Source organism: Peromyscus californicus, unplaced genomic scaffold, assembly GCF_007827085.1.
Source record: "Peromyscus californicus insignis strain IS unplaced genomic scaffold, ASM782708v3 Scaffold_20__1_contigs__length_68692818, whole genome shotgun sequence".
NCBI classification, from domain to species: Eukaryota; Metazoa; Chordata; class Mammalia; order Rodentia; family Cricetidae; genus Peromyscus; species Peromyscus californicus.
Window position 1 is genome coordinate 20,853,196 of NW_026294503.1, and position 19,415 is coordinate 20,872,610.

The 19,415-nt window shown below is 41.7% G+C and overlaps 1 protein-coding gene across 1 annotated transcript; it reads left to right on the forward strand.

Annotated features, from left to right (window-relative positions):
- Nucleotides 1-665: 665 nt before the first annotated feature.
- On the forward strand, nucleotides 666-8,553 carry Ccn3 (cellular communication network factor 3). Its single transcript, XM_052747814.1, has 5 exons — nucleotides 666-1,036; nucleotides 1,163-1,388; nucleotides 2,562-2,813; nucleotides 3,825-4,039; nucleotides 7,043-8,553. Exons 1-5 carry the CDS (start codon nucleotides 953-955, stop codon nucleotides 7,337-7,339), a joined length of 1,074 nt encoding a protein of 357 aa, XP_052603774.1. The 5' UTR covers nucleotides 666-952; the 3' UTR covers nucleotides 7,340-8,553.
- The last annotated feature ends 10,862 nt before the right edge of the window (nucleotides 8,554-19,415 follow it).

Genomic DNA, 19,415 nt, shown 5'->3' on the forward strand with positions numbered 1-19,415 from the left:
AGTCCAGCAGAAACCTTCTCAATTCATAGGGGCACCGTGCGCAACCCAGTAAGGCTTTCATAGGACCTTGGACTCTTTGAAGTGGTTTTATATTTGGTGCGACACGGCAGGTGTTTCAAGACGTTTCCTTTACCACGAAACGTTTCCCCCTCCTCTTTTTATTTGTATTTCATTGTTTTGTGTTTATTTCTACCAAGCATGTGGAACTTGGGTCTAAAAGTCTTTGCAAATCTTGGAATGATTACAATCAGAAGAATTTGACCATTTGGCCAAAAGCATGCCCCACTCTGACAGAGCGTGTGGTGTGGTGTGGTGTGTGTGTGTGTGTGTGTGTGTGTGTGTGTGTGTGTGTGTGTCCTTTCTTCATCCCCACCCCCGTCAACACATTTCAAAGAGTGCCCTAATAAACGGTGACAAACTTGCATGTGCTTCCCTTATGACTAAACTTCTGGGCCTCTGGCCAATCCCTGCCCTGCTCCTATGGCTCCAAACTTCAAGCATCCCGGTCAGGAGCTCCTCCTTTGTAGCCCTGGTTCTCGAACAGCGAGGGCGGAGGGAGTAGCGGTGTCTTCCTCCTGGGGGAAGGTGAAACAACTACTCAGAGGAAGAGGGCGTTTCCTTCCCACGAGCTGTAGCTGGCTCTGGGTCTTGGCCTCGGGGCTCCACCCTGCCCCTCCCGGTGCTCTGGGAAAAGCCAGTCGCCACACACAGGCACATGCAGACCGGGCGCCACGCCCTAAGGAGAGCAGCTTTGGGGCCCATCACCATGGCAACAGCGGAGCTCCTTCCACTTCTCCACCCAGCTGACTCCCCCCACCCCTCCCAGCGCAGCCAACCGGCTTGTGCGCGTCCCGGGAGCGCGCTATAAAACCTTGCACGGGTGGCGCTCGCTGCTCAGCTTGACCTGAAGTGAAGGGGCAGTCCCCATTTCCAGCCGGTGACAGCCTTAGCAATGCGGAGCAAGCAGACCATGAGCACCTTCCTGCGAAAGCCATGCCTCTGCCTAGGCTTCCTGCTCTTCCATCTCATAAATCAAGTAAGTGGCGCACACTTAAGATGCCCCCGGTCCTCCTGGACTGCCCCTAATCGGTCTCGGGCTCACTCTGCCTTAGTTTGTCCCTGATAACCAAGGTTCCTTTTCTTGTCTTGCCTCTCTTCCTAGGCGTCTGCAAGCCAGCGCTGCCCATCCTCGTGCCCGCTCCAGTGCCCTACTACACCGCCGACCTGCGCCCCCGGGGTGCGCTCGGTGCTGGACGGCTGCTCCTGCTGTCTGGTGTGCGCCCGCCAGCGCGGAGAGAGCTGCTCGGAGCTGAAGCCCTGCGACCAGAGCAGCGGCCTCTACTGTGACCGCAGCGCAGACCCCAGCAACCAGACTGGCATATGCATGGGTAATCCTGTCCCCCGCACCCCGCGCCTGCTGTCGGCGAAGCTGTTCCCTCCCTTTCCCCTCGTCTTCCCTTTCCCCGGAGAGAACTAAGCGAAAACATTTGTAGCGGTAGTGCAGTACAGTAAGTGACATGTAAGGAGAGCTCACTGCGGAGCAGGCATCAGACTGGAAGGAAACATGCTCAGCGCAGGTACATCACTTGCCGCCTAGAGAGGGGACGAAAGCAGAGTGTAAGGGGCAGGGAAGTCATTTTATTTGGCCATTTCCGGGGGAACACTGATGGAAGTGTGAGCTTACTCATAGGTCTCCAGTCCCCCCGACTGTCGCCCTGCACATTTGTTTTCACACCTGTAATTGTCCTTCTTGAGCCAAAGCAATTCCTGTCTCCTGGGAGGACTAAGTCACTCCCCGCCGAGCTGCAGTAAAATAAAATGCAGGCAACGAGCCAACGCGGGCTCATGTAAATTAATCAATGGGAGATCAATTTCCCACGAAGTCCACGGCTGTAATCAGGGTCAGCCCTACCTCCCTGTGGTACGAGTTTGAAGTGAGTCTTCTCTTTTGCTTTCCTCCAAGCTAGTGATGACTTCCTGTGCTTCAATGCCAAGAACTCTTAATGCCCTTCCCAATCTGACCAGTGAAGCCATTGGGTTTTAAATCCTAAACTACGGCAGAAGGCGAATCAAAGCCTTCTGGAGAAGTAATGTTGTCTTTGGAGACAGGGTCTCCGGAGTGTGACATTACCATTTGTCCTTGCCTTTGTTCTGTCTTAGAAATGAAATTGTTTCAGAGTGGGAGGTGTGACAAGGAAGTAGAGATGTGTTAGAAGCCATCAGTTAGCCAGATCATGCATATTGGCAGTGTCCAGAGTCCACCTCTTTGCTTATCATAAGAACTAGGTGAAGAAAAAAGGACCAGATGGGATTGGTGCCTCCTCCTGTTCTGGAAGCATCAAGACACATTTCTCCTTGAGATGTATAAGCCAGTCATCTGAAATAGAAAAGGAACAACTTGTAACCATGTCCTGGCAATCCAATTTAACTGTGCCTCTCTTTCACTCTCCTCTCTCTCTCTCTCTCTCTCTCTCTCTCTCTCTCTCTCTCTCTCTCTCTCTCTCTCTCTCTCCTCTCCTCTCCTCTCCTCTCCCCTCTGCCTTCCTTCCTGAATATTCCAGTTCTAGAGGGAGACAACTGTGTGTTCGATGGGGTCATTTACCGCAGCGGAGAGAAGTTTGAACCGAACTGTCAATATCACTGCACCTGCAGAGATGGGCAGATTGGCTGTGTGCCCCGCTGCCAGCTGGATGTGCTACTACCAGGTCCAGACTGCCCAGCTCCAAGAAAAGTTGCAGTGCCTGGAGAGTGCTGTGAAAAGTGGACCTGTGGCCCAGATGAGCAGGGGACACTGGGAGGCCTGGCCCTTCCAGGTGAGGAACTCGGCAGGCGCAGAGGAGTAAGGGTAAACGCAGTCATAAAACAGGCATGGCTCTGAGTTTGGGATGCGAAGCCAGCTTGCTTCTGGCCATTCTCTTGTGAATTTCAGATTGCCCCCACTGAGATCAAATGCATCATTTATTTAAGTCTGAGCTAGATTACAGAAATATCCACACAGCTTCTCTTTTAAAGGGGCCCGATGGAGTCAGTCATTTTTGTTTAGTTTTTACCTTATTGGGTGGGTAGTCTTTGACTCTATCTCTCCTGATTGGCCCTTAGTAAAAACTTCTTTTCTGGATTTTTGATTTGGCTGTCTCTACCTACTCACCAACATTAAAATGTAGCATTGGGGAAATAGCTTAATTAGTAAAGTGATTGCAGCGCAAGTGTGAGGACCTTGCTTGGATCCCAGGACCCTTAAAAAAACACCCTTTCTATAATCCTAACGCTGAGGAGGCAGAGAGCTGCAGGTTACTTGAGTCCACTGGCCAGCTAGACTAACCTAATCAGTTAGCCCAAGATTTCAGTGAATGAGTTCCTGAGGGACAACATTTGAAGTAAACCTATGGCCTCTGTACACATGTGTATACATACACATACATGTACACCTTCAAACCCATGGACACACACACATACACACACACACCTGAATATATACACAAAAAATTAAATTGTCAGCATGACCTTCCTATGTACCAAATCACACGTTGAAAACATTCCACTTATGATGCCATATGCTCCTATGTTCATATAATTACTAAGTTTCTATGACAAGTTGTCCTAAGCATCTTAGGGTCAAGTGAATAAAGAATTCCTGATATCCTGCATTGTGCCCTCCCTGCTTGTTAGGGGTTTACAAATAAACCTAGTTCTGTGCTCTGCATGAACTGGTATATGTTAGCTACAGAATTAAAATCCACTGTCTAATGTTGTCGGGGGAGGGGGGGCCAACACTTACTGATCCCCACATTTTGCTCAAATAACTGTATTTATGCCTTCGGTAGCCTACAGACCAGAAGCCACCGTAGGAGTGGAAGTCCCTGACTCCAGTGTCAACTGCATCGAGCAGACCACAGAGTGGAGCGCATGTTCCAAGAGCTGTGGGATGGGCTTGTCCACCCGGGTCACCAACAGGAATCGCCAGTGTGAGATGGTAAAGCAGACTCGTCTCTGTATGGTTCGGCCTTGTGAACAAGAGCCCAAGCAACCGACAGACAAGGTAAGAGTCTAGAGGAGGCCTGCCACTTCTACAGCTGTTACGGGTCTCCTTGAAGCCTGACCTTCAGGAAGTCAATGTCACACTAGTGAAAAATCTGCTGGAGCTGAGCTTCAACCCAGACAAAGGGCAGGGAGCATCCTGAATCAAAACTGTACTTTCTATCTTGCTTTTTCAATCTACATAAATGTCCCCCAAGCAACTCACAGAAGTTCTACAAACAAATGGGCAAGGCCACACAGTTCTAATACTTTATCCAAATGAGGATGCTCGAGTAAATCCCACCCCACACCTGGAGGAAAAAAAATATAGCTCTTCAGTTGTCAAATGCTGACTTTAGCAAGGTTAGTTTTTTAAATAAATCAGCTACAAGCTATAGGAAGGAGCAGAATAGAGGCTGTGTCTGCTTGGTTCATCTCAAGTCACCAGATCTTACTGTGCACCCTGGAACATACTGTGTACACAATAAACGGCTGTCAGTACATGCCTGAATGGGTGTCTGGGAGTTATCAACAATATTTTTAAAAGCCTGGTAGAAATAATACCTTTGCCAGAGTAAGGCAACACGAGCCAAATGAAACAGCATATTTCTTTCTTTTTTCTTTTTTTTTTTTTTTGTTGGTGGGGGAGAGGGGGAGGGGTTTGGAATTACATCAACACAGTATGTTGATTCTGGGTATAAGGTGTGCAGCTCAAGAGCCCTAATTGGTTCCTGATGACATAACAGGTCTTGTTACAGAACTGGATCAGATAAATGTAATATCAGATCTCACTATTACATAGATCCACAAATCAGCCCGAGGCCAAAATAGAACAGCCCTTAGAAACTCAAGCTCTGTGTATTTCTACTCTGAAGCAGTATCATATAAAGTTTAAGGGGACAACACTAGACCTATTCAGCCTGGCTTTAAATCCTTTCAACATGACCTAGCTAGCTGTGTGATATTGGGGCAATTTATTTTCAATTTTTCCCCCAGAGAGTGTGACCATTGAAAAATATCTCTTGCTGGGTATAGTGGCACACACCTTTAATCCCAGTACCCAGGAGGCAGAGGTAGGCAGATCTCTGTGAGCTTGAGGACAGCCTGATATATAGAGAGAGTTCCAGGAAAGGCAGGACTACATAGAAAGACCTTGCCACAAAAAAAAGAAAAGAAAGAAGAAAAAAGGAAGGAAGGAAGGAAGGAAGGAAGGAAGGAAGGAAGGGAGGGAGGGAGGGAGGGAGGGAGGGAAAACATCTATCTTAAGGTTGTCATAAGGATTAAACAAAATGAGTTTGCAAAATGTGAGACATAGAGCAAATATTCTGCTAATGTTAGCCATCGAACACTTAAAAATTTTCCCTACCACTAAAACAGGAGTCCATTGTGATCTCATTGGTTATGTGGCCGTCCAGCTATAGGATTTTAGAGACATAATTATCTTAACTTTATGTTCCTTCTGCAAATTCTGAAAGAACACTTAGAAACACCTTTTCTCCAAAATTATACCCTAGAAATGCACCTCCTGACACTTTAGGAGACATATGTGTAGCTTCACAATGAATGTTCACCCACATAAGCAGTCACACATTTACCTGCACACACACACACACACACACACACACACACACACACACACACACACACACACAATTTGCAGCAAAGTTGCTCCCTCTGGCTTTTAATGGCCATAGAAAAGAATATATCCTAAACATTAGCTATAAAAAAGGAGAAATAGGCCCTGGAATATTTTCATGAACATGGTTACTTCTTGGTTAAAGAAGGCCTTTTTATACAACACTTCTAGAATTTGGTCTTTTGTATCATTCTTTTGCACAATCAGTGTTTCTAACACCTCACGTCATAATAGGAAATCCTATACTTAAGGTGTTTATATGGTGTACATGTTTTACACAGGTTCTGGAAATGTGTTTGGATTGTAGAACTAGATCCTTCTTTCTGAGGTTTCTTAAGTCTATGACTGAGGACCTATTGTGTAGTGCCCCAGGGAAACAGTAGCATCTGCAGATTCATGGGTCTCGTATCCTATGTGCTAACTCTGGTTGTAGGAACAACGATGTTCTAACAAACCACCAGGGTGATGCTGATGTGCACGAGGGTCTGAGAGCTGCTGACATGAAGGGATTCCTAATCATCACCCCACATACCATGAGCCTCACCCAGGAAAGTGTGCAGTGGAAAATTGTGGCAAATTCAATGTGGAGTAGGAAATAAAAGTCATTTGTTTGCTTATTTAATGAAACTTGGATGGTGTCTTTATTATCTGAACTGGTAGGATATTGAATAAACTCTCCACCCAATTCAGTTTCATAGAAAGAATCTTAAATTTCACTGTCCTAGAATTTCCAAGGTCATAATGTATTAGAAGGAACTGGCTTTGCATCAGACAAATTCCAGTGCTTGATATTTTCTGATCATTTCAGTCCTTTGAGACTCTGTTTTTCAAATCAAATTAGGTTGGTTGTGTCTTGTGTTAACAGTTATTCCTTTTGTGAATGAATGTTGTTGAAGTTAAATGGATTGATGCCTAGAAAGTCTTTGAAACATTAATAGACTTTAATAATGCCACATTTGGTCCCTCTCTCAGTAGCACCAAAGAATGCATTTGGCTACATAAAATAATGGCTCTAAATGAGAAAGATTCTTTCTTCCTCATGTTCGCAGCCTCAAAGACAAAGGGGGATTCTGCATATTTAGCATTATGTTCAAATTCCAGGCAGAAAAGAACATGAGTGTAAGAGACAAATAAGAATTGTCCAAAAGGCAGAGGATTATCCAGAATTATTGGATTGGTGTTATTATTAGTTAAATATTATTACAAGTTCCGAGGTACTCTAGGGAAACAACTGATTTTAGCTGACAAGATTGTCCAACTACAGTTAATGACTTATTTAAAACGATTGAAAGAGCAAAGAACGCTAGGTAGGCGGGATGACTGCTAAAGTGGTCCTTCAGAAGAACTGCAGGATTTCCACCTAGTAATCTTCTGTTTTTTCTTTCTTAGAAAGGTAAAAAGTGTCTCCGCACCAAGAAGTCCCTGAAAGCCATCCACCTGCAGTTCAAGAATTGCACTAGCCTGCATACCTACAAGCCCAGGTTCTGTGGGGTCTGCAGCGATGGTCGGTGCTGCACCCCCCACAACACCAAAACCATCCAGGTGGAGTTTCAGTGCTCCCCCGGGCAAACCATCAAGAAACCAGTCATGGTCATCGGAACCTGCACCTGTCACTCCAACTGCCCTCAGAACAACGAGGCCTTCCTCCAGGAGCTGGAGCTGAAGACCAGCAGAGGAGAAATCTAACAGGTATCCAAGGAAGCATGAAGATGGAGGCAAACTGTTGCTGCTGCATGACCCAGCATCACCTGAATATAAGAAACACAATGAAGGAGTGTCCCATGTATGTTTCTGTGATCACATGAGGTCATTTATATTTGTCTTTTTTCATGGAAGGTGTTCCAAATGTAAACTTGGAATTGAGGTAAGCGCAGGATATGGCTTAAGGATGTCTTGCTTTCCTGTGCTGTTTATTGCAAGTGTAAATTTGTATAAATTTAAGTCAGATAGGTGATGTAATTTGTAGAATGTGTCACATTACTCTCATTTTCTGTGCACCAGTTCAACCCCAATAAATGTCACAGAAATGAATGACACAGTGAAATCTAAGCTCACCTTGGCCATGTACATATATATATATATATCACCATATACTGACGTTGACTTGAGGGATCTCTACTGAGCTCTTTTGGGATAGGTCAACTCTGCACTCCCAAGTCTAAGATGAAAGGCTACATGCAGCTCTTGAACATGAAGTTCAGAGACTAATTTTCTACTTAGTGTTAGGAAATGTGCTGTATCTACAGCAGTGGAATGTCTGTTAATTAAGTGGGACTGGTGTCATGAACTTTCTCCATCATAGACAAACTGACTCCTTTCTAATCGAAAGAAGCTGAACCAAAAACTCCCAGTGCAGAGATGACTGGGTCTCTCAGGCCATCATTTGTATCCTGAAGGCTGCTGAGGCTCATTCCTTCATAATCCAGCCGGGATTCTCTCATACTTACACAGTACACTGAGGCTCAAGCCACCTAATTACAATCTCTGATGACTTTCAAATGTGCTTTTAGTGCAATTTAGAGGAGGAAAGGCAGAAGCTGCAAATTTTATGAGAGCTTAAAGTTACTGAAGACCTGCTTAAAATACATCCTCTGGTCATAATTATGAAAATACAAGATATGCATGTGTACATATGTGTGTCTAGTAGATGAAGATCACCAAATGTGCTGCAAAATGCAATTTGTACAACCCTCTAATGTCACCACACGTGATCAACTTTTGTCCTTAAAGTATTTATAAAAATATAAATTATACATTTTGTAAAATATTCTTTTTAATTTCTCTAGTTGTCAGACACAACTTTTAAAAATACGATGTTATCAGTGCGTGACTCTGGTATTAATTTCGTGTTACAAGTTTAATGTTGTTTACTGAAAATAAAAATCCATGATTAAATAGGACATCAGTCAGTAGCATCTATTGAAAGCAAAGTGGATATTTTGTGATGAGCTCATAACTCTTTATCAGAAGGAAATGAAAGACAGCTTTTATTGTGTTCTGTGATCACCATTCCCAAAGTCTCAAATATTCTCTGTGCCATTTGCTCAGACCGTTATCTTCAACCCCAGTCATTTTCCAGAAGGTCCCCCTCATCCTAATACACTGATAATCTTAACTTGCTGTCTGAAGATCAATTTTCACTTCTCTGACTCCCTTATCAAATTAACGGACATTCCAGCCTCCATTACCCAGGTGAAATCATTAGTATTCTCTTGATCAGTTTTGCACTAAATGTCCAGAAAAACATACAGTTAGCCATCCATCAGCACTGTACCAAAGGATGCAGCCAACTATGACTGAAGAGATTAGGACAAACAAAGGTTACTTTGTAGCTAATTTCTACCACGAGGTTGGCCTAGATTGGTTGCATAGGTAACAACTATTTGCATAGCATACGTGTTATATTGGCTATTTTGAATAATCCAAAGATGATAAGGTATAGAGGAGGGTGTGTATGTGTTCTATACAAATGCTACTGTTCTGTAGGAGGGCCTTGAGCATCTGTGGGTTATGAGATACCAAGAGGCACCTGTATTTCCAGTGATGATGCAAAGCAGGAACATGACCAGAGCTGCCATCTGGGTGATATAAGAGCCAAGCCACAGTTAATATGAGCTTTTATAGTTTGAAGTTTCTGGCTGGTGCAGGATGAACCCACAGTTCTTCCATAATTTAAAAAAAAATGAATTTTTTCCAACTCTATTTCCTCAGACTGTAGCCTCCTTCCCATCCATCTTTACAGCTAGTCCATATTGGCCTTCAAGACAAACTGGAAAGCAAATTGGACTTCCAGGAGTTGATTCACAGATTATCAAGGCCATCTGACATTTATTACATTTGTACATTGGCCCAAGCACTTCACTTCTGTTACGTCATGTAATTTGCATAATAACATGAAGTCAGTACTCTTTGTGTCCTCTTATTATTCATAAAAAAACATTTTTAAAAAAAACAGAAAGTTAAAAGACAGAGCCATGGAGAAGTCTCAGGGTGAGCCAGGTGCCTGCTACACAAGCCTGAGGGATCTGAGCACTCATGAAAAGTTGTGTGTGGCAGTGCACACCTGTGTTCTCAGAATTGGTGGAGTAGGGTGGAGACAGAATGAACCCGAGATTCACTGACCAGACAGTCGAACTAAAACATCAAGATCTGGGTTTAGTGGGAGACTCCGTATCAAAAACAGAAGGTGAAAAGAAAAAGAGGAAGACACCCAACGTTGACTTCTGGCCTACACACACACACACACACACACACACACACACACACTCACACATACACACACACACACACTCATACATGCACATACACACATACCTACATACACAAACACACACACATACACTCAAACACATGCAGACCTACACACATACACACTCTCACACACACACACATACACATCTACACACACACACACACACACAAAATCATCATACACACATGCACAAATACACACAAACACTGTTCAAAGAAAATATATAATTTAAACCAAAATCTTGTTTGTACTGTGCTTCAGCTGCTGAGTGAGTTCCCAACAGGATTATCTACTTTGGAGCTCTTTAAGTCCATGCTTTTCATAGTGAGTTCCTACAACATAGATTTAACTGGATAAATTATAATGTATCAGTTTTGAGGAAAAACAAGGCAATCTTTAACATGAGAATGGAAAAATAAGATAAAGTACACACCTCCAAAACATAGGACTATGAAAAGAAAAAAGAATTTGTTACTGTTTAGTTTGAAGATTATCTGGGAACCTGGTATGGTGGTACACACATATAATTCCAGCTGAGGCTGAGGCAGGAAAATCACAAGTTCAAGGCCAGCTGGTGTTATAGCAAGACCTTGTTTTAAAACAGTAGCATCTATGAGCATCAGTTAAAGGAGATCGAGGAGAAAATGTACAGCATAATATTATGAGTGTAAAAAAAGATTAGTGTTAATGCTGTTTACACTTTTTATGACTGTCAACATTTTTTAAACTGAGGATGCACTATTGTTGTAACTAGAAAAAAATAAGACTGGATGAAGATGTTCCTTCAAGCCTTTGATGACTGCTTCATTTTCCTCATTTAGTGAATATTAGTTTGCCTCTATGCATCTAGCATTGTTTTAAATCCTGCAGATACAACTGAAGACAAAACAAGGAATAAATTAAGTAGGTTACCCCTTCTTTCTGGTATTTATGTTTGGAAAAGGTAGAACAAAAAGCAATGAGTGTAGAAGATAAATATTTATTTGGTAGTGAATACATACATCCTACAATCAAAACAGTGGCTAATTTAGCTTGAGGTAGAGTCTTAGTTAGGGTTTCTATTGCTCTAATGAAACACCATGAGCAAAAAGCAAGTTGGGGAGGGAAGGGTTTATTTGATTTACATTTCCACATCACAGTTGATTAGAGGAAGCCAAGACAGAAACTCAAGCAGGGCAGGAACCTGAAGGCAGGACCTGATACAGAGGCCGCAGAGAAGTGCTGTTTACTGGTTTATTCTTTATGGCTTGCTCAGCCCACTTTCTTATAGAATCCAGTACTTCCATCCCAGGGATGGCACCACTCACAAGGGGCTGGGCCCTCCCCATCAATCACATTAAGAAGTATTCTACAGGCTTGCCTACTTTCTGATCTTATGGAGACGTGTCCGCAATTGAGGTGCCCTCCTCTCAAATGACTTTAGCTTGTGTCAAGTTGACATAAAAACTGATATGTAGAACTGAATTGTATTGCAAAATAAAAAAAAAACTGTCCAGCACAGACAGCCAATGACTACCCTTCAGTTACTCCTGAAGAGTTGACATTTCCTCCAAATAACAAAAGACAAAAGAATGAACCCTCCAGTCAAAAATAACAGTTAATGCCAATGGAGAAGAAGGAGGGGGAAGGAGGGAAGAAGAGAGAAATGGGGAGAGCTAGAAGCATGAAGGAAGGCCCATGTGGCTTCATGTAGTTCAAGCATCTCATGAGAGAAAGCGGCTGGGCAATGTCCTTGCAGGACATGGGTTTGGGACTTGTCACTATTGCCAAAGTTCTAGCACTATTTTTGCGACTGATTGTTTATACTCCTGTTACAGACACATTGAGTGTTTTAGCCTTCATTATATCTCCCCCAGTATCTTACACACAGCACACCTCCTTGTATACCTGTTGAATGAGTAAATGATTCATGAATGGTTTCTACATTCACAAAACACAGGGTGCTCTATTAAACAAAGACCAGACTTTTAGACTTTCATTCTTATTATCACTATTTCTCACTCTCCAACACATACAAACACCCCCTCACAAACGCATTCCTGAAATTAAAATTAAAGGTTAGAAAAATGTGATCTGACGTATGAATTTTTGTAAAGTTCAAGATGTTCTTGTAACACAGTAGGGGAACCAACCCTGACTGAGCCTCGTTTAGGACCACAGTCAGCCCTGGCTTGGGATGTGTTCAAGCTTGGGTTTGAATACCAGGCTTATTCTTTCCCAGCTCTGACATATTAGGCAGTAGCTTGTGCCCGAGTCTCAGTTTCCATACCTGTAAAGTGAGACCGCAAAGTGATTGGTGAAGAACTGCTTTACTTTGTCCTCAGCTGAGATGGTCCTGAAGATTCAAGACTTTCCATTGTAAACTCAGGCCAAGTCTCAGACAAAGGAGGTCAAGACAGTTATTCTACATATGAATTACAGAGTTAAAATAATATGTGCTCAGCGCAGTGGATTGTGCCTGTCACACAGCAGGCTTGTCCATGACAGATGTTATTGTAAAATGCCAGCCCTTCTTTACATATAGTTAATGCATATGTAGATTATTGAGTTGTGTGTATGTGTGTGTGTGTGTATGTGTGTGCGGTGTATGTGCTGGTCTGAATGTGTGTAGAGGCCTGATCAGCACTGTGTGTCTTTCTCAATTGCTCTCCACCCTATTTTGGGGGCGAGGGTCTCTCACTGAACCTGGAGCTCACTGATTTGGCTAAACTGACTGCCCCACAAACCCCAAGGATCCTTCCATCCCCACTCTCCAGCACTAGGATGACAGGGTACACTGCCATACTCAGCTTTTTTCATGGGTCCAGGGTGTCCAAATTCAGATCCTCATCCTTATGAAGCGAGCACTTTACAAATGAGCCATTTCCCCAGACCCTGGGAAGCTCAGTTTTGTAAGGAAAGAGAAAGGGACACAAAAAGCTGAATGACCTATTAAGGACAGAGTGCATGAGAAGGGGAGGGTTCAAACCCGGGGTCTGCCTAAGCTCAGAGCCAAAGCCGTTTCCTTTCAAGAGTGCCACAGCCACTGAGGCCAAGTATATTTTCAGCAACCAAAACAATTCCAACAGTTCTCATTTTTGGAACTGTTTTCCCAAACCATAAACGTTCTCTTTTAGCAACAGCATTGCAAAGCAGTGAGAGTGTGAGGTCATTCTGTGAGTGTGAAATTTTGAAAGCACTTGGTCACTGGAGCTGTGATAAGGCACAACTTCATTGAAAACTATCATCAGAATTCATTTCAGGAATTTTCTTTCCCACACAAGGATCCAATTAAAGAGTGAGGCAAGGATACTCTTGACTAGACAAGGAGATAATTTGTCATATGCAAAGCTCTACTTGATGAAATTTTCGATGAAGTTTTTGATAAAGATTTCTGGGAAAGATTAGATTTTGCTCTAAATATCCTTCTTGTAGGTACCAACCATCATGCTTCTGAATGGACCCCAGTCCAAAACACTCAGTATCAGAAGTCAAGTCATCAAATCAGTATGTTCTTTTTGGCTGAGTGCTACTGAGCTTCGGCAGAAGATCCTTTATTATAAACCACGGGTTCATCTTCAGCACACTGCATGCTATGCTGGCTGGACCACAGAGGGTTCACCAAATTCAATTGTCACTTCAATAACATTGCTTGGCATCGGCCAAACTATGGATAATGAAGAATTCTCTGCAGCCTTCCAGCTGGAGACTGTAAATTACTGTTACATTAAGCCAGCTGTTCAAGGGATAATCAGGAGGTGTAAAGGGCAAGGATGGCAACGTTGATCCATTCTTCTAATGGATGTGTTTCTCCTTAGGACTGAATGTCAGTCCAAGAAGGTCCACATACCATATGCAGTTCCATTCTAATGGCAAGACTTCATACCAGAGCTTAGAAATAAATACTGTATAATTCAGGAAGAAAATGTTACTTGGAGTTATATTTTATTAGCAGAATCTAAGAAGTCGGTTCTGCTTGTAACATTTCAGAAGTTTGGAAGAGATTACAAAGTTCTTAATTTAGATTAAATATGGGTCATTGTGCTCCAGAAGTGATCCAGATTTGACCTAATGAAGCAAAACCTCCCACTAGGGCCTTGGAGGGTATTGGCATAGGAGGGCCCTGTAAGAGGTTCTAGTTTCTATGAAAGTTCAACACTGAAAAATCTTCTATGTTCATTTGTATAAGGCAGCATACAAGGAAGAGGATTAAAAACTGCAAAAATCTCCCAGATTCTATGTCATGTTTCTTAAAGCTGTGTTATGTTCACCTTACACAAGGCAATTTCTTGACCAGCATACTTTTGCACCCAGCTAAACTAACAACCCTTCCTTTAAAAAAAAACTTAAAAAAAAAAAACTATTTACATATACTACAACACATTTAAGTAAAGGTCAAAGGACAACCCACCGAAGTTGGTTCTTTCCACCATATGGAATCAAAATCCCAGGGATCAAAATCAGGTCATCAGACTCAACAAGTGCTCTTCTCTACTCAGCCACCTCCCTGGCCCCAGTCCCTGCTTTGTGGTCAACTATTTCTTGTAACCATTATTATTGTTACCACTTCCACATTTGTCTCTCACTAGACTCCAATCCATGATTGCAAGGGCCATGTGTGGTTTTTCTCGCCACTGTTTTATCTGATACTTCTCAGTCTTTTCCAGAGTAATGCATCATACAGAGGAATACGCTGAGCCTTTGCCATCTGAAAATCTCACATTAAAAAAAAAAATTGTAGAATTCAGGTCAAAGTTTGTGAGGCATGTTATATGCTCTCTTTAAAATTCAGGCAAATTGTGATTTCTCCTTAGCACGCTTTAGCTTTTTAAAAAATATATAAATATATATATAATTTTATATAAAAATATAAAAACAATCTCTAACATTTTTTTCTTGGCCCGAGTATGCAAACGTTTCTGTCAAAATCTCCAAATGACATCAGTGCTTTGAGAAATGTCCATGCTTACACTGAAGCCTCACACATCTTCTTTTGTACCTCATAACATCAAATCAGTCCTGGTAATACCAGCAATAGTTCCCAAAAGATTACACTGTAGGCATCACTGATTTTCAGATGAACTCTAATCCATGTATCAAAAGGAAATTTTAAAATTCTATCAATGAACACAGAGCTCCTCATTAATTGCAAGACTTGGGTCTCTTTCTCTCTCTCTCTCTCTCTCTCTCTCTCTCTCTCTCTCTCTCTCTCTCTCTCTAATGCAAAGGAAAAAATTCAATGTTTATTTCAAAATAATGGAAATTAAGAAATAAAATGGAAAAATAGAAAAGAGTGAGGAAAGATGGGGAAAAGGTAGAAGAAAGGAACTAACATATATCAAGGTTATTAGTTACCAAGCATATGTGTCAGGCTGGTGCTATGTTCTCACAAAATTGTGGTTAAGGAAAACCAAGTTCTGAAAATATGAACAGTTTGTACAAGGTTGTAAATCAATAGATTACAATTGTAATAACGTAGTAAAGTCAAGATCTGAGTCCTCCCCATTCAATCTAAAGGAAGGAAACAAACTAGCCGGAGGGAAGCAATTGGCATGGAAAAAGCCAGTGGAGGAGCGAATGGAGGTGGGAAAGAGTTAATGACCTATGTATGAAAATGCCATGATGAGATCCACTAATTTGTGTGGTAATGTAAATAAAGTAAATAAGTAATATTTAATTTGATCCTTCTGCCTCCCTTCCTACATCTTAGACTGCACGTATGTCATTGGATGCTGAAAAAAATGCAAAAGGGAAGTCAACTGCCCCAGAGCTTGGAGGATTTTTGTTCTAGATAGAGATCCCCACCTAAGGAATCTCCACAACAAGAGGCAATGGAAGTCACACATAGCCCTTTAGCAAGGAAAGGTGTTGACATTTGGTGAAAACTGTTGGAAGGAGGGGAGAAGTCAATATGGTGCTTGTGATGCTTATGTAGTTACATGAATTTTTCCTTCATCCTTGATTGCCCAGAACAAATTCCCTGGTCATTTTAACTTTTCCTCTCCCAATCGCCATTTGAATCATGACTGTGGGGGTAGACATCTTAAAGTTGAGCCCTGGAAGGTCACTCTGAGGCAAGTCAGCCACTGTTCATTTCTATGTGAACCCCCTCTCATATGAGGCTCCCTCAGATGCCAGCTTCTGAGGTGACATGAGGTTATCTACTTGAAAAGGCTAACTCCTCCCCTACCTACTAAAGACATACCTAGAAGATTCCAGAAAGAGGAGCTTCAGATGATCCCCTTCATTCATGAAGAGAAAATTTTCATTCCAAACATGTTCAATGGTCCATGCGGAGGTCTCACCTTCTGCTCCTTTTCCCTTTGACCAAGAAGACTCTGGTCTTCCTGTGCTCATATTTTCCATGTTGCTGTGTTTGCTAAGTGCCCTCCTTACGCTGATGTTGCTTTATGAAATCTTGTCTATCATTTAATACCAACAACAAAATACTCTCTACCAAGATTCTCACCATCCCCAACATAGACTGACAAAGGCAAAGCCATGATCAGAAAATCTTGTAGGAAACAATGTGCTTGCAGTCAGAAAACCAAACCATGTCAAGGTTGTTAATGCTTCTGTGACTGTCAACAAAGATGTTCAATTCAGCAACTTCTGTGGCCCCAACATGTTAAGACTTATGAGACCGCTCAACGTGATAGACTGTGCATCCTGATTTTCTTTCACTACAATCTACTGGAAAGGGATTCACACCCAGAGTGCCTGACTCTAGTGACCTTCCACCTCTGTCTTCTTCAGATACACACTTATCTGGATGACTAGACTGTCACAAAGGCCTTTTGATTTCTCAATTAAAAAACACCACAATGGCTTTCAGATGCATTCTGGTCTCTGAAAGCACAGAATAAATGCCTGTAAGGAAATATTCATTAAAACTGTACTTATGGCATCTCCAGAAATAACAGAAGCTGTAAAAAAAAGTCACTATTATCTCACTCATCAACAAATTTGACTTGCTATTTTTATAGGACCACTTGCTTTGTCGGGTTGTCCAAAGGAGATATCAAGGTGCATCATAAATACAAAGATTTATAGACAGATTCACTAAATTAGTTGGGTCAGTTTGGAAATGGGTCATTATGACCAAACAACTTTTAGAAGCCCAAGTTATTAATTAGTTAATGATTTAATATGTTGAGAATAATTACTCCACTTAGTAGAGCCTCAGTGCCATTTCTAATATCAATCTATATTGTTTGTGCAAGAAGTCTTATTATTTATTACTTTCATTCAACCAAAACTTGGGATTATCTTACAATGGGCCTCTTGTCATCTTATACTGGCCATCACAGATGAATTCTTGCATTGCATTGTGGGACACAGATTCTTAGACAAAAGAGTTGAACTTTAGTACAAAGTAGGACATTTAATAAAATAGATCACTCCAAGTTAGGACAAAAGTAATAGTCAAGTATTGTTTTATTCTCTTGAAAATTTTTTAATTTTATAAAATAAAAGGATTTATTATGTTGTTTCCACAATGTTTGCAATTTATATATTCACACCATTACCACAACTTTTTCTTATACACTTTCCTGGTTTTCCATTTCCACATTCTTACTAGTTCCATTTTACTGTCATGTCTTTTCATCCCTGCTGGACTCTACTTGTGGAAAAGAATCTGGCATGCCCTTCTCGCTGAGCCTGGCTTAGTTCATTTACTGGGATAATAGCCATGTCCACCCATTTCTTTGAAAAAGACACCATTCTGTTTTCCTGAATTTGTGTTTATTTGGTTTGTTTTTCAAAAAAGTCTCAGTGTGTAGCACTGACTAGCCTCAAACCTGTGATCCTCCTGCCTCAGTCTCCCAAGTGTGCTAGAATTACAGACATATGTATCCTTTTGTTCTCTTACGAAGTTTTCATTCTTCTTAATGAATGAACAAAACTCTATCATGTGTGTATATACATAATATAGCATATTTTTATCCATTCTTCTGCTGGTGGGCCCTAAGCTAATCATTAATCTGGGTATTATGAACAATGACCCAATAGATACAGATATACACTTATCTCTATAGGAAGGTGACACTAATTCTTTTGGATGTATACCCAGAAATGCTACAGCTAGATTTTTTTAGAATTTTCATTTTTAATTTTTGGAGGAACTTCCATAGCACTTTTTGTGGTATACTAATTTTTGGGCTCCTCAGTTGTTTATAAGGAGTCCTTTTCTCCTACCTCCCTGCCATATTTGTCATTCCTTTTCCTTGGTAGTAGTTAGTCTGGCTAGGGTAAGATAAAAATCACAATCTAGTTTTGATTTGCATTTCCAAGATAGCTAAATATGTTGAACATTTTTGACATATTTATTAGACATTTGCCATTTCTGCATTTGAAAACTGTATGATCATACAATCTGTAAACTTGAAAGAACTCATGTATAAGTTCATCTGAACCATCAGTCATGTTTCCCACAAATGACTTACTATCTTACTTTCCCAACTGAAAAAAAAAGGTATCCTTTTGGTTTTGTGGCACTTGCCCTTTTCTAAAAAGCTCTTTAGTGTCCATTACAGAACTTGGAAAAGATGATCACCATTTAGTTTACATCAGTCCATCATCATATGCTGGGAATACCTAATTTCTATAGCACACTTCTACGAAATCTGTAAGTCATAACCCATTTTGCAGATGATTGGCCTACCCAAGCAAAATGAAGAAATGGGAGTGATACTTCTATTTCCTATAAACCATGCCTTGTTCCAATTTATCCTCAGTATCAGAGGAGAACTGATGCTATTTGGATGAGCTCATTGAAACATGTCAGATTCTTTCCACAAAGACTAATTAGGATGCGTCAGCTATGTTGGTGGCAGAGCTATCTTGTTTAAAGATTTCAAGAAGTAATATACAAAGCAGAACTACAACTGCTCAATCTTTAACATGACATGCATAAAATCAATATTTCAAGCTCCTTTGGGAGTTACAGTCCAACATGCTGCTTACGAACTGTCATAATGACCTCAGCCAGCCCCTCCTGTCCAGTGGGAGAAAATGGAATTTCTCAGCCTTTGAGAAGAGATTCAAAATCTGGGCAGTCTGCAGAGCCAGCAGACAGGTTGATGGTTTTCTAGATGACAAATGTCAGATGTAGGATTTTCCTAGATGCCATGCCCTAATCAGTTCCATGTGTTCCACACTCACAGAGCCAATCTTACTCACTGGAGATGCTTAGCGACAGCAAAGTTTGGGCATGCTCAGAGGCCGTCCTGAATGATGTGTCACTATCCAGAACACAAGCATTCCGTGAAGATGAGGACCTTCTAGTTCTATCAGTATTTTTTTTTTACTTCTGGCCTGTATATGTATATGTGTGTGTGTTTATGTTTGTGAGTGTGCAAGTGGAAGCCAGAGGCTGACACCAGTTGTTGCCTTCTATCACGCTTCAAGTTATCACTCAGGACTGGGTCTTCCACTGAACCTTGAGCTTATTGATTTGGCCAGATCGACTGGCCATCAAGCCGCAGAGATCCTCTTGACTCCACCTTCTCAGTACTGGTATGAAAGGGG

Excerpts from the sequence above, each read along its gene's own strand:
- Ccn3 (XM_052747814.1), top strand. The coding sequence starts at position 953 with ATGCGGAGCAAGCAGACCATGAGCACCTTCCTGCGAAAGCCATGCCTC. Across the intron at positions 1,037-1,162 it reads TCTTCCATCTCATAAATCAA|GCGTCTGCAAGCCAGCGCTG; the intron begins GTAAGTGGCGCA and ends CTCTCTTCCTAG. Across the intron at positions 2,814-3,824 it reads GGGAGGCCTGGCCCTTCCAG|CCTACAGACCAGAAGCCACC; the intron begins GTGAGGAACTCG and ends TGCCTTCGGTAG.